This window comes from Bos taurus, chromosome 4 (genome assembly GCF_002263795.3).
Source record: "Bos taurus isolate L1 Dominette 01449 registration number 42190680 breed Hereford chromosome 4, ARS-UCD2.0, whole genome shotgun sequence".
In the NCBI taxonomy this organism is placed as follows: domain Eukaryota; kingdom Metazoa; phylum Chordata; class Mammalia; order Artiodactyla; family Bovidae; genus Bos; species Bos taurus.
Window position 1 is genome coordinate 65,452,725 of NC_037331.1, and position 15,198 is coordinate 65,467,922.

Genomic DNA, 15,198 nt, shown 5'->3' on the forward strand with positions numbered 1-15,198 from the left:
CTGACTGTCCAATTCCCCCTGGAGACAATGTACCCACCTCTTAAAGCATGTGAATTCTTCCCCGTGTGACAGATAACTCCTGGCCATTGAGGCGTCACACGATCCCCCTTAAATCAAAACCGGATTTAGCGGCCACCAGTGATTCACCAGAAGCGGAACGATTTAGTAATTTTCTAAACTACTGCCTCCCATTCGATTCTCCTCATGCTGCCTTCACCCCCTCCCTGCCTACCCTGTATAATATCAAGGCTTGTTGGGGAGGTAGGGAGAGTAGGACAGTGTCAGACCTCTTTCTGGAAAGCAGGATTTTCTATTTTGACGTCTTGGCAACTCTCCAGCAATAGACCTTACTTGAAGCTACAGAAAAGGATCCAGTGAGACAGTATGGGAAAATTGCCCCCTGCCTGGTGGGAGGGTGGGGGGGTGGGCTAGGCTCCTAGGCCTGAATGAGGACACGGGACAGCCCCCGCCCCCTTCACGCCCTTATGCCCCTCTCTGCTAGGACTGGAGAAGTTCCTCCAAGAGGGAGTGATGTCACGTTTTCCCCAGCCCTGCCCTGCGGGCGAAGAGGGCGGCATCTCTCATTCCAGAAAACGCTGGTGGTGCCATTTGTTCCCAAGCTGCTGACCACCCCCTTCAGGAGAACATTGGCAGGATAGGGGGCTCCACCTGGAGCCAACATCAGCATACGGGGTACCTGGCAGGGAAGTGGGTTTGGAGCCGCTCCTCACCCTAGGCACACACAAGGCACCCCCTGCTCCACTGGGCTGGCTGCCCCTGCAGCTCCCACTCGACTCTCCAAGACCCACACACCCTCCTGCCCTGTACCCTCGAACATCTGTCTTTGCCTTGTTAGATCACAAAGCATGAAGACTTGAGTGGGGGCTTCTGAGAACAAGGGATCTGATGCCCTCATTTTGCACATGGGGAAACAGAGGGTCAGAGAGGCCAGGTGACATGCCCGAGGTTCTTTGGTGGGTCAGAGTTAAGCCAGGACTAGAGTGCAAGTCTTCAGGTTCCTGCCAAGGCCCAGTCTGCCAGCCTCACCCAGCCTCTTCCTCTTCCCTTCTCTGCTGGACAAGAGGCCACCTCCTCCTTGGGCTCCAGCAAGGACTCAGGGAAGTGTCTGGGCATCTGGAAGGTACCTTTGGAGGAGCCTGACTTCTATGTCCTGTGCCATCCCAGCCTCACCTCTGGTCATTGGCTCAGAGGGAGTGTCCAGGTGGGCACTGTAAGTCCAGCAGGCCAGGACTCTAGGCTCCCTGTTGTCTTGTTCCCGCCCTTGCCTAGATGCCCTGGTGCCCTCTGGCCACCAGGCCTCCCTGCCCTCCTGTGGATCCCACTGCCTCTGCTCCTCCTCATGACATCTCCCAGGGCCCTGCCTCCTCCCGAGAACCATCCCGGTTGCTGGACCCTGCTCCAGCTGGCTCTTGCTCCCTTCACACATGCTGGATGCCATGGCCTCCTCTGGGCCCTGCTGGGACCCCTGGGCACTTCCTAGGGCCCGAGCCTCACCGGCTCTGTGGCGTTTCCAGCCAGCACGCCACCACTGGGCTCTAGCAGTGGGGGCAGGTGCCGGCTGGTGCCACGTCGTGCTCGCTCCAGGCCCCACAGTGTGACTGCCTTGGTCCTGCAGGTTCCAGAGCTTTAGGGAAATTCTTCTTTCACTGTGCTTGTGCCTCGCCACCACGATTAATACATTTGTCTTCATATCCACCTAGTCATCAAATTCCACTTTTAATATTTTTTATGGAGGAAGGGACCCACAAAAGCAAAAGAACCCCGAGCTCACAAAACTCACAGTGCGGCTTGGAGCGCCACCATGGCCACCACCACCACCACTGAGGCCAAAGGCAGTATTCAAGGAGGTGCCGGAGATGGGCACACTCCAGCAGTGCTGACTTAGGCTGACCCCTCTGACAAGTAAAGCGTAGTCCTGGGCTGGGCGGCGTCCGCGACTCTCTCCTTCATCGTGAGTCCTTCATCCCTCTTGACAGCCCTGCCACGTCACACCTGACCCAGCTGCTACAACACAGGCCAGTATGACCCTTCCTTCTGCCTGACAGTGAACGGACTTGCATGCATGTGTGCACATACACACAGCATATTCTCACACACATGTACACACATACACATGGACATTGCACATGGATATATATGCAATGCACACACATTGGCTTTTGTACACAAAACACATGTTGCACTCATACAAACACATGTGCATGCCCAAATATATACACCTGCACGTGCACACAGGTGCAAACACACAGAGTAAAGATACACATCATGGCCCACAAACCCCTGCACCTCTGAAACGCTCTGCCGCGTACATTGTGGCCTCTGCTGCCTGTATCTTGAGCCCGGGGACATCTGCATGGCCTCTCTGGCATCTCCAAGCCTTCACAGCTGCAGCCACCCATGCTGTTCACAAGCCCAGGACCTCCCTCTGCTCCTCAACATGAAGCTGAAGTTAAATGGTGGAGAGGAGGAGCCAAGGGCAAGAGGAACGCAGCAGCGGGCATTTCTGTAACACAGCGGCTTTGTGGATTCTCTCTTGGAAATTATCTTATCTCACTTTCTCTCCAGATGGGACTCTGCCCCCCAGCCCTGGGTGGCTATGGGTACTGAGTCTGACCCAGTTCTCTGCTCACAGCCAGGTGGGGAGCAAGCTCACTGTGCAGGGCAGCTTGGGCAAGTGTCCAAAGGTGAATGGAACCAGCCAGCTGCCAGCCCACCAGCCAGTGTCAGGGTGGGTGTGCTGAGACCCTGCAGTGCCCAAAGGGGCAAGGCCAGCTATGGGGACCCCCCTCTTTCACTCTTTGCTTTTCTAGAATTCTGTGGGCTGGGGCTGGTGGGGGGAGTCTAGGATGGTGGGAGGAGGTAGGCAGAGCTGCCCTTGTCCACATCCACCAGAGACCCCTCCCTCTGTGGTCCAGTCTGGGGATTCTATTCATGTGAAGCCAACATTCCTGGAGCCCACAGGGCCAGCAAGATCATCTCACACAGGCGGATCGCTGTCTTGCCTAATGAGAAAATGATGACATGGCCCCCTGCCCTGGGCTCCTGGGCCCCGCAAGGGCCCTAACTCCCCAGCCTCCAGTACCGGCAGCCTCACCCCAACACACACACCTCCTGCTTTGTGCTACTCTTTTACAGGTATACCAGTCAGTCCTAGGAAGTCAACTCACAGGGTGCCTGTGTAACTCTTTCCAGGGCCCCCCTGCCACCAAGACTGGGCATCTCTGATCTCCTGAGTACTAGGCCATTAGGACAGGAGGGCCTTCAGGTCATCAACGCCTTATTGCACAAAGGTAAACTGAGGCCACAGACTCAAGTGGCTTTCGCGGTGTCATACACAGTGAACTAGTCACAGCCTAGGCCCTTTCCCCACCAACAGAGTGGCAGGCAGGCGAGCGCAGCGATCAGGAGGGACTCGCTGCTTGAGAGGCAGCACTCGCCCCTCCCCACCACCCCCTCCATCAGAGTGGCAGGCAGGCAAGCGCAGTGACCAGGAGGGACTTGCTGCTTGAGAGGCAGGACTCGCCCCTCCCCACCACCCGCTCCGGGCTGACATCACTGGGACCTCTGAAGAGCCAGCATCTGAGGTTGAGGCAGTATTGCCCTAAACTCAGGAACCCCGGGTCCCCTCGTGTCAATCCTGCCTCTGTCCAAGGAAGGGTCAGGCCTGAAAGTGAATAAATAGAATGTTGGCAGCAGGTTAAGAGGTGGTGAGAGGGCTTCCTCTGAGCCCTCCATGTTCAAGAGCCAGATGCCCTGAAAGTGGCTATATTTTGAGTCAGCAGGAAAAGGGACCCACTGACCTGGATCGGCTACTGGCATCTTCCTCTCATCTGCCTCTCATCTCTACCCTGCCAAAGGACCGCGGGGCAGAGGGGGAGACCTAGACTTGAGTTACCAGGTTGCTTGAGGGGGCCCAGATTCACAAGTACAAAGCAGTCAGAGAAGAGCCTGGGCAAGGTTGCCCGCTGGCAGGGAGAGAGTGATCGGTGAGGGCAGGAGAAGTCATAGAAGCCTTCTTGGAGGAGGAGGACTTTGAATCATAGAATTTCAGAATCTGAAGGGATAGTACAGGCTGCCTAAAAATTGCATTTCATCAGACCTTGGAAGCGCTTAATATTTTCCCTTTCAGAGGGCTATGACCTCCTCTGTGGATACTTCTCCCCCTAGGAACCCCTCATCTGCTCCTGGTGAGGAGCTCTTGTGGTTAGTGAGTGGTTCTTCATCTGTCACTTCCCAGCAATGCTGCCATCTTCACCAGCCCTGCCCTTCAGGGCCACAGACCAAGTGTGCCCCCTAACACTGACCAGCAACAGCTTTTTGCAGAAGAACTGGGGACTCAAGGACTATTTTTCAGGGGCTATCACGTATCAGAGGGGCCATCCCCAAGTCTCTCCAGCCTTCTGTGCTCCTGCTTCATCCTGGTGGTGGTAGGGAGCCCAAGCCCAGCAAGATCACACCAGGACAATTCCATTACTCCTGGGAGTGGCCAGGAGCAGCCACTGCCCAGAGCCCAGTACTGTAGAAAGATGACCTTGATTCATGAGGGAGCAGAAAGCTGGCCCATGGAGGGTCCCCGGTCCTGGGGCACATGCCCACCACCTGCCTCATCCTATAGATCACAACTTAAGAAGACTCCCATCCCATCCCCTCAGTGACCTAAGCCTGCTAGACAGCACAACTGGGGACCAAAATCAGAGCCAGGGCTGGTGTGACAGGGTGGGGCCAGCTTGAGCAAGGCTTCAGCAGAGATAAATTTCACTGGTAAAAAAATCAGGGTAGGAAATGGGAGAATCACTACTGGTCTTATTTCAGATCTCTTTTACATCTGTTCCCAAAGCATCTGAGGAGACCATCAGTGCTTCTCAGACTTTGATGGGAACATGAATCCCCTGGGGATCTTGTTAAAATGCAGATTTTGATTCAGCGGATCTGGTGGGGCCCAAGAGTGTGCATTTCTAACAAGCTCCCAGATGATACCAGTGCTGCTGGTCTCAAGACCCTTTGTCTCAGGACCTTGAGCAGCAAGGAGCTGAATTACCAAAACAGGCAAGCAAAATAAACTCCTGATCTGAGGCTAGTTAAAATACAAGCACGGAAAGGAAGGAACCTTCTCATGATACAGGAGAGAAATCGCAACTGAGTATCATTTTCCATTGGAGTTTCCTGGAAGCCATGGCAAGAAAGGAAAGAAGTGTTTACTTACTCTTACTCTATGATAACAGACACAGCTCTCTGTTATCAGGAGAAAGTCTTTCCCCTGATTCTGGCTGCCCAGGGAATTGATGAAGCAGCCCTCACCATCAGGAGATTTGAGAAACAGGCTATGTTTTAGGGGCACGGCAGGCCTTTCCATGAGAAGGACTGAGCCTGGGCAGCCCCGTGGGATGCACCCCTGAGGGACACAGTGCCCCTTGTGCCCAGCCTGGTCAATGCTCATGGGAGATGACTCTTCCAAACACCTACTGGCTCAGACACTAGCTGGCTCAAGGGCCCTGATAATAGAGGCAAACCTGGAGCTCTGAGGCTTCACCACTCAACCCTGAGTGTTCAGAAGAGGGCAGCTAAGGCCAGGGCCTGAGCCTCAGGAAGGGGTGAGGTGGACCTGTGGGCAGCGGAAGAACCCCACCTCTTCCCAATAATCAGGAAAGGCTTCCCGGAGGAGGAGACATGGCAGACAAATCTGTTTATGTAAAGGAAGGGAGGTGGTCTGCGGAGAGGAAAGACCAAGCAGAAGGAGGGATGGAATCGGGTGGGCTTCCAGCTACGGCAGAGGTGGGGAGGTTCCCCACCACCCCTCTCTCCGCTGCTGGCTCAGATCCGCAGAGAGGCACTGGTAGAGGTGGGATGGTGCAGTGCCCCCCTCACGCTGGGACATCCTGTGTGAGTCTATCTTCTCTTCGCAGCCCGAATCTCTGCTTCCCATCCCAGTTGGTGTGGAGGGGGAGGCCTGGGTCCTGCCTACTCAGGGAGCACCCACGCCAGAGGTGGAGAGGCTGTGGCCTCAGAGAGCTCCAGACCGGGGACGGTGGGAGCTGGGGCTGAGCGAGGATCTCCAATATGGCCTCAGAACACGACCATGGGCATAGCCATGGACCGGACCCAGGAGGAGAGAGACTTCGTCAGCCTCACGCCAAGAGGCCTTGGGAGGTCACTGCCCCCGCCCAAGGCCCTCCACTTGTAAACAGGTTTGTTCCTATGAAAGGCCAACCCAAGTGGTCATCTCGGCCTGAAGCGGGGTCAGATAGAGCACAGCGGGGTCACCTGGGAGCTGGGTCCACAGTCTTTCTCACTAGCTCTTCCCATGATGATTCAGAACTTGCCCTCTCTCCCCAGCCTTCTTTGTGATAAAAGAGATGTGCAGGGCTCTGATGATTTCTCAGAAAAGGAAATGGAAAATCTAGACAAATAAAGCCAAGGTGTGTCTGCGTTAGCAGGGAAGAAGGACAAAAGCTCTTGGCATTTTCTGTGATTGCCAAAGTCGTAGGGAGTGGATGGGGAGGACTGGGGGAAGGGGCATAGGAAATGGGGTTTGCAGGAGACGCTGGGGCTAGATGGCTGCTCCCACCTTGGCAGGCCAGGCTTCCTTCTGGGCGGTGCCAAACGGGGACTCTGACCCATCCTTCTCTCTGGGCTGCTCGAGGGGAGAAGTCTGCAGCCTGAATTGAAGGAAAGGCTGGGCTCCCACACAATCGCTTGCTGGTATAGAAACCAGGACACTCGCAGATGTTTCCAGCGCCCCCAGAGTCTCAGGCCTGAGCTGGCGACAGGGCAGGAAGTAAGGGAAGATAGGAGAGGAGGGGTTCCAGGAAGCCCAGCCTCTCCTCCGCCCACTTGACCTTCAGGAGGCAGGCAAGCAAATAGGAAGCCTTGGCACCTGCCTTCTGTCCGGCTGGGGCCCTGGGAGAGTGCCCCGATGCTCTGAGACTCTGTTTCCTCATCTGGAAGCAGGAGGTTGGAGGGAGATGCCGGTCGGGTGCTGGTCTGGGTCTTAACACACAAGCGATCACTACTGAGACTGTGGGCCCAGCTATCTAGGGCCACATCATCCAAGTGCCTCATTTCACAAACGGCACAAGAGGGGATCAAAGTCCAGAGTCGGGAGGGAGGGCCTTATGGGGGTAACTAGAGAGGAAGACATTTCTCCATCTAACTCAGATGCAGTAAGAACTGGGGAAGGGAGAAGAAGGACAGCTATTTTGGGATGGGTTTGGAAAGGTATGAGGAAAGGGACTGACCTCCAGGGCTCAGTGGACAGGTTAAGGACCATCTGGCCTCGCTGCTTCTCAGCTTCCTCCTGGTCACCCTTCTTGGACACTCAGTGAGTGAGACCTGCTCCCCTCAATTCCTGTGCCTTCCCATCCAACTTCCAGTAAAAGACTGGCATCTACTAGGCCCAGACTGGGTGATGGGCTCTGATCCAAGCACTGTACACTTATTCCTCACACCAAACTTCAGAGGCATGGGATGTGATTATTCCCATTTTACGGGGAGGGAATCTGAGATTCAGAGAGGTTTTAATTTTGTTTGTTTTATAACTTAGGTGACATTGGAGCTAAGATCTAAACCCAAGTAATCAAGCTGTCTGGGCCCCTTTTTCACAGTGCACACCCCATGGTGGGTGCAAGACAGATTCCCCCAAACCCAGGGAGAGAAGAGCAGATGGATAGACTCGGGCCCTCTGATCAACAAGTCCCAGAGAGCCGAGGCCGTGACACAGCAGACATGCAGGAAGCGTGAACCTGGGACCAGGATCTGGGAGCTCTCTTTACCTTCCTAAGAAACTCCTGATCCTCGGGAGTGGAGCAGTTTCCAGAATGTCCAAATGGCCAGAACTGGGGGGCTTCAGCCTCTGAGAATACAAATGAGGCCCTGAGCTCCCCCACCTCCCGCCATGGCAGAGGCCCTCCCCAAGGCCACTGAGGGACCGAGAACCATCCTGCCAAACTGGCTGTCTTCCATGTGCATTTGGAGGTGGCCAGGCCCAAGGGAGCTGACTGGTCCCGTCCAGCTGGCCCAAGGTCACCAACAGCTCTAGAAACAATGGGCAGTGGGTCCAGCCGTGGCCTGGGCCAGAACAAAGGCTTGGGCACTTCCTCACATTGAGGCCCCCTCCTTCATGGTCTGCCAAGGCAGGAGATGGAGGAAGCCTTCATCAGGAGGGCAGGCATGTTTTGCAAAGACTGTTCCCAGGAGAATCGCAGTCGTCAGTGCCGATGGGGGAGCTGAAAGAGGGGATGGTTATTCATGGCTGAAGTCTGCCCGCCAGGAAGCAGGGGAGAGGGGGGCCCTGACTCCAGGCAGGCCCAAGGGATTCCACCTTGCTCCCCAGGCTGGATCACTAAAATGCAGGGTGTCACCCTCCTGCTCCTCCTCTCCATGCCCTAGCTTGGAAGCTGGCATCTCCTCTGAGCTGCCTCGCCCTCCACACTGTCGCAGTTTTAGTCTTCTAAGCCAGCTTGGCTCTACTGCCACCCTGCTCTGAAACCCCCCGTGGCTCTGCAGTGCTCAGAGACAGCTCAAGCTTCTTCGCTTGCCATGCAAAGTCCTTCAGGAGCCAGCCCTAAAATCCTCCATCTTCCTGCTCACCCCCACCCCCTGGACTCCCCAGGCCCCTTTCCCTTGGCAACTCTGCCCTGCTCCCGTCCCACCTGGAGTGCCCTACCCCTCCAACTCCCCTACCCTCCTTCAGGGTCAGGCTTCAAAGAAGCAACTTCTCCCCCATACGAGTTTCCTCCTCTGAGCTCTGTGCCCCCAGTAAAATCCAGGAAGGATCTGAGCCCAGGAATTTGGAGAACAGGGTGTCAGGAGACCAACTGATAATGGAACAATTCTTCCTCAGACTAAGCTTCCCCACACAGCACAGTCTGTTGACACAAGTGTCCTGACATCATTGTTAACAGCACCCCTTAGGTTTGGCCCCTGTGCTGGGGCAGAGGAGGGGTGGTGCAGAGCGGGTAGGGCCCAGTGTCCCCCACTGGTGGCCTGAGATTGCCTGCCCGGGGTGCCCCAGCAGGGCCTGGGGAGATGGGGAGAAGGGCGCTTATCCCCCCAGGGCTCCTTTCTGCCTGGAGGTGGGACTTGGCTGAGCCTCACAGATGTCCATGGGCCCTAAAACAGACCTTGCCAGATAAGCACCCAGGATCACCCTTATCAGAGGCCACAGGAAAAGCGCTGGCTTTAATCTCAAAACCACACCTAACTCAGCAGTTTGGACACCTCAGGCAGCTGGGCTGCCTGGCAGCCCACACCTCCCCAGCCAGATACCCAGGGACTGGGGCTGGAGCTGGGGGAAAGCGTGAAGGGAGTGGGCAGGTGTGGGCTGGAAGGGGCTTCTTCAAAGAGGAAAATGAACCTTGGGCTTCATCCCCCACAACAGGACTGGTACAGGTTGCTGGCGGGAAGGAGGGAGAGTGAAGACCAGGACCTCCAGGTCAGGGATAAGGAAACACAGCCACAGTGTGTGGTATAGATGTGTGTGTGTGTGTGTGTGTGTGTGTGTGTGTGTGTGTGTGTGTGTGTGTTGTGTGTGGTAGGCATGCACACACACACACACTAAAGGGGGAAACCTGTAGCTGTGTGACCTACTCCCACTCACTGGGCTCTGGGCTTGTTAGACAGAGGCTGATCAAGGACATTCAGCCAGGTAATCCAGGAGGGCTTCTAGAGGTGGGCTCTTAGCCACAGGCCCTGAGGGATGGGCAGTATTTGACAGATGGACACAGGGAGCTGGAGAGCAGGGACGCAGGTGCAGCAAGGAGCACCAGGGAAGGCCTCAGGCGGCAAGGAGTTCACTGGCAAGCAGCTGCTATGGTCTAGGGCGGGGAGTGCATGGAGATGGAGAAGGGAGAGGGGGAGCCAGAATTAGAGGCAGATTAGAGTCAAGCCTTCCCATCATATGTGCTCCTTTCCACCTGAAGACCTTTGTGGTGGTTTGGTTTCCAAGAGACGCCTGTGAAGGAGAAACATTCTAGGAGGACTCTTAATTATGGATTTCTCTCTGATCAGTTCCCCCATTTGTAAAGAGAAGTCCTTTGGTGTCTTCTTGAGGAACAGGATGGGTATTTTATGGGAATGTGGGCTGGACAGCAGGATGAAACACCATGATATGAAAATGGCATGGAAGGAGGGGTGGGAAGGCAGACTGAGTATTTGGCCAGGGTGGGTGTTCTCCCCCATCTCATGCAAAGTGGGTCTGCTGGAGCAGTGACCCCAGCAACGGGGAGGCCCTTGTAGTGTGCACCCCGACCCACGGGAAGTCTGCCTGCCCACTGGTCCAGCCCATCTCTCGTCCTGCATTAAGCAATCTCCATTATCACAAATGCCTGGCATTTTTGCCTGGTAATTATAGCTCCCACAGGCCTGTGAGGATTAGGGCATGATTGGGGAGTGAGGAACCCCACTCCAGTACTCTTGCCTAGAAAATCCCATGGATGGAGGAGCCTGGTGGGCTGCAGTCCATGGGGTCACTAAGAGTCAGACACGACTGAGCGACTTCACTTTCACTTTTCACTTTCATGCATTGGAGAAGGCAATGGCAACCCACTCTAGTGTTCTTGCCTGGAGAATCCCAGGGACGGGGGAGCCTGGTAGGCTGTCATCTATGGGGTCGCACAGAGTTGGACACGACTGAAGCGACTTAGCAGCAGTAGCAGCAGCAGGCAGTGAGGAGGACTCTGGTGGTGGGAGAGAAATATTTGAAGATGGACTCAGTGGCCTCTTTACCCCCTGAAAGTGTCAGGATCATGTAAGGAATCAGTAGCCAGTGAGGATCATCCATGGCCGCCACTTGCGAAGGCCACAGCATTGGTCCCCCCACCATTGGCTCCTTGCTTTTCCACTAGGACTGCTCCCCTGGGGCCACCACAGTAGCCCTGGATGTGCCCGTTTCTCTGCCCCACACCACGCCCCCGCCAAGGAGAAAGGTGAAGGAAAGCTCTGAGCAGTCCTTGTCTCCAGAGAAAACACCCCCATCTTAGGACCTGCTGTCTCAGGTCTTCATCTCCTCCTCAGCCCCCTCTCCTAATCCTCAGAGCCTCTCACTCACGTCATCCCCAGTGAGACCAACCAACATCATGGACTCTGATGGGCTCACATGGAAGGATCTTCCACCCAATTCTCCGCTTGTCAGAACCCATCCTGATTCATGGTCGTGGTTAGACACGGTGCCGAGGCGCCTCTCCTCACTCATGCTGGAAATATGATGAGCAAACACTTCCCCGGCCCTTGTGATGTGTGGCCCTGCTCTGCCTGTCACGGTGTGGTGACACCCCTCGTCCTCATTATGACCTGATGAGGGCTCACTTCACTGATGAGGAAACAGGTCCAGAGAGCTCAGGTCAAGTCCTCACAGCTACACAGGCAGGAAGCAGTGATTCAGGACTAAACTCAGGCCTTCTGGTCCCGATGTGACTTCTTCCCCCTGTGTCTATATGGCGTTCCACTTGCTCGCTCCTTCAGTACTTCTTCATTATGGGGATGACTTCTGTGTTTCCAAACTGTGACCCCACTAAGCTCTAGGGCAGAGCTTCCAAGGCTCCCCCCTCACCGCTCCCAGCCCTCTCAGGAACCTGGGCCCACGGCTGCCCATTCTTCCATCGGCAGTGCCTCTGATGGGCCAGGCCCCAGCCCGGCTCCTGACTTCAGGCTCAGACACACACAGAGACCCTGGGGAGCAGTCAGGTGGGGCCTGGATGAAACCCCATCTTAGGATTTCCCCCAACGCCCCTCTAATCCCTGGCCCAGCTCTGATCCCCAGGGAGTTCTTGCAGCTCTTCTGGAAATTCTTACCTATGCATCTGCTGTGTAGAACTTAGAGAGACAGATGCGAACAGTTCTGCCAAGGTTGGCCCATCACACCGGCCAGCTGCAGGAGAAGGTGAGAAAGCACTGGGCTGGTAGTGAAGCAGGCCAGCAGGTAGCGAGGGCTTCACTGAGGAGGCATCCGTGTGCTGAGAACCCCTTCCCCACTTCCTCCTAATAAAGCATCTCCTCTCCTGAAGCCAAGGGAGGGAGGCTTCAAGAAAACTCCTCGAAAGCCTGTCATGTGAGCCCTACAGTGTGGGACTGTCCTTGACTCCCACCTGGGGACAGTAAGATGCCACGGCTCCCGACAGGTGGCAGAAGACTGGCCGCCTGAGGGGAAAAGGTCCGAGGAGGTGAAGATGTGCTGGTGCTTCGCTTGGTTCAAACATGGATCCTGCAGAAGGAAGACTCCAGTCTTTCTGGAGTTGGGGAAGGAGGGAAGTTGACTCCACTCGAAGTGGGGGTGGGGCCAGTGCTGGGCGCCTCCATGAGCTCCAGCGTGGGGATGAGTTGCCTGACTCAGGAGGGATCCCTGTGGGTTAGAGGTCTCCCATAAGACTAGCAGGAGGAGGAGGAACTTTCCAGTGATGAGAGCATGAACTTAAGTGTTGCCATCAGCCTGGTCTTATTGTTCACACTGCCAGAAGAGCAGTGGAGCCAGACTGCCCTTTCATCCAGAGACCAAGACCACTGAAAAGAAATCCAAGCGGAAATGCAGACAACGTCCCTTGGTCTCCGAGGGGGACTGGTCCAGGAGGCACCAAGGGTACCAAATCCCAAGGATGCTCAAGTCCCATAGCTGGGCTCTCAGTATCCACTGGTGCAGAATCCATGGATACAGGGAGCCAACTGTAATGAGAGAGAATAAAGCTGCTTCCTGCTCGAATCCCACAGAGGTCTGCTTGTTCAATAAACTGGCTCCCCCATGCACGTGGAGGCCAGAGAGGGAGCAGCCAAGCCCAGGTTCAGCCCTTGAGAGGCCACTCAACTCTAGGATATGGTTCTTAACCTTTTGGGGGAAAAGAGAGGGACTTGTTGCAAGATCAAAGCCGTGAGGTAAGCTACAGACTCTCTCCATAGAAAATTACACAAAAATTTTAATATAATTTGGGGGCACTATGGACCCTCACCCACAGTCTCGCTCGAAAACTCCGCAGCCCAGATGGGAAAGCCATGTACAAGGAGGCCGGGCCTACATTTCATTCTTACAGGTTTGGCAGCAGCACCGTGGGCTCATTCTGATTTGTGGACCTGGAAGAGGGTGGTGTCGGGCTTTGCTCATCTTCCTTTCCAGAAAATTCCAGGCCAGGGGCGTCATACTGCACTTGTACCTGTGTCTTGGCTTCTAGAAAAAGTGCTTTTGTAATTTGTTGGAACTGATTTCCTCAAGCAATGCTGGGAATATTTTGATTTCTCCAGCTCCGCCAATGGTGCCCTGGTCAGGAGGTTAAGTGTTTTATTGAAAAGACACACTTTTCCTTCCCAGGCTGATAAACAAGGCTGCTGCAGGGAAACCGACTTCCTCCCCCGGGTCGCTCAGCTGGAGCGGCCTAACCTTGGCCAAGGAAAACAAATGCGTAAACATTTCAGGGACATATAGGAAGCGTTTCTGCTGGACGCCTGCAGTGAATGGCCACTGGAGTTTACACAGCAAACCCCACGGGGGCCTCGGCACAGCCGGGACAAAGCACTCCTGGCCTCTCGCTTCCCTCCCGGCTCCTACTTGCTGCTCCCCAAAGACCCATAGTCCCGCCACTGCTTTACCCAGCCCGCGAAAGCACTAAACAGGCTCTTTATCACCACCAAACGCCAGCTTTGCCTGCTGTATGCTTGGCTCTTAAAGAGAAGGGGGTCTCCTTTCACCCAGCACTGCAGGGGGAGCAGAACCCCCGAGCTGTTTGTGTCCTGAGCCTTAAGGAGGGACATGGAAGCTGGGGACTGGCTGCAGTCCAGTGTCTACAGTTCTCCCTGGGTCAGGGCAGATGTGGGAGGAGCACGTGCCTGGTCCTTCGTGTGAACACTCTCCTCTGCAGGCCCCACTCAGAATCCCAGCCAAGCACTCGAGGGGCACAGCCGGGCATGCGGTGGGGTGGGGGTGGGGGGGCCTCTTCCACGATGCAGCTGCTGACTCCCCCGTGGACAGCCAGGTGACAGAGTTTCCTGGAGACCGTGCTCTACTTCTCGCTCAGTCCACCGTTGAGAGCCACTGCAGAGGGGTCCGTAGCGTCCGTTTTTGACAAAACTCTCTCTGGTCTCCTTCTTCACCAGACTCCCATTGCATTTCTATGCTTGTTTGTGCTCCTCTTTGGAATCCGTAGGATATAAATTATTGGAATGAAGGAGACTCCAAGTACAATTTTCTCTTCACGGGTGACTATGGAGTCTTCCCCGTTCCCACGTGCTCTACCCTTCCCACCTACTCTACCCTCAGTCTGGAGTGTGAGGGTCTCCATGAGCTCTGCCCACCCACATTTCAGCCGGTTTTCTCCACACATGCCCCACTGCAGTCACACAGGGGACCACACCTAGTCCCTCTTCTCATCGTCATCTGACTGTCCTTCGTCGCCAAAAGGCCCTCCCTAGAAGGTTCTCTTCCCCATACCTGTTTGCCAGGTGTAGCCTACCCTCCAGGTGCGCATGCCCGTCCTCATGGGACCTCACAGGCATCGAGGTCAGCCCTGAGATGGGATGCCAGAGGGCCTGAGTTACTCCTGGTCAGCACAGCTTATGGAGCTTGGTGCCTCAGACATGGGGCTGATCAAAAGAAGGCAGGCCAGACCATAAGCCCAGCCAGGGACACCTCTGGGCCACAGGGTATGGCTCGCATAGAGACTCTTGTTAGGTGATGACCGAGCCCACAGGTCTCCAGGGCTCTGGCCCCCTCCACCCGTCACCATCCCCCCCAGCTATGAACCTCGCAAACCTCATGCTTCCTTTGCAGCAACAGAACAAATGACACTGGCCCTCAGCACAGATCTGACTCCTGGTTTATAGAAGCCAACTCTCAGAAATAACGAGTGCCCAGGATCCCTTGGCTGCCCACATCAGAGGCTGGGAGCAAGGGCGGGATGCAGAGAAAAGGCAGCAGGGGCCCCACCAGCCTCCCCTGGCAGTCACAACTCTGCTGGGAGGGGCCGCACAGCAGCGCGCTGGGTCCGAATCACTCCCTGGCAGGCCCTTCACAGAAGAGGCAGGGAGGTTTCGGATGCTTCTGCAGCAGTGTTGGTTCAGGTGCTGGCGCAGACTTGTCCCTGAGGCCTGGGAACTCCGCCATCACCCCCAGTAATGAGCACTGGAGCCATGAGGCTCATCCCCAGAGGGTCACAGGATGGGTTCCGAGCCGTTCCAGTTCACTGATGCCCCCTTCCACCTAAG

At 55.6% G+C, this 15,198-nt stretch overlaps 1 protein-coding gene across 1 annotated transcript in view; it reads right to left on the bottom strand.

Annotated features, from left to right (window-relative positions):
* Positions 1-14,793: 14,793 nt before the first annotated feature.
* MINDY4 (MINDY lysine 48 deubiquitinase 4) overlaps positions 14,794-15,198 on the bottom strand; it is a 118,456-nt gene continuing 118,051 nt past the window's right edge. The window contains 1 exon segment of the mRNA NM_001080319.3: positions 14,794-15,193. Within this exon segment, the coding sequence (NP_001073788.2) occupies positions 15,145-15,193 (49 nt within the window). The 3' untranslated portion in view covers positions 14,794-15,144.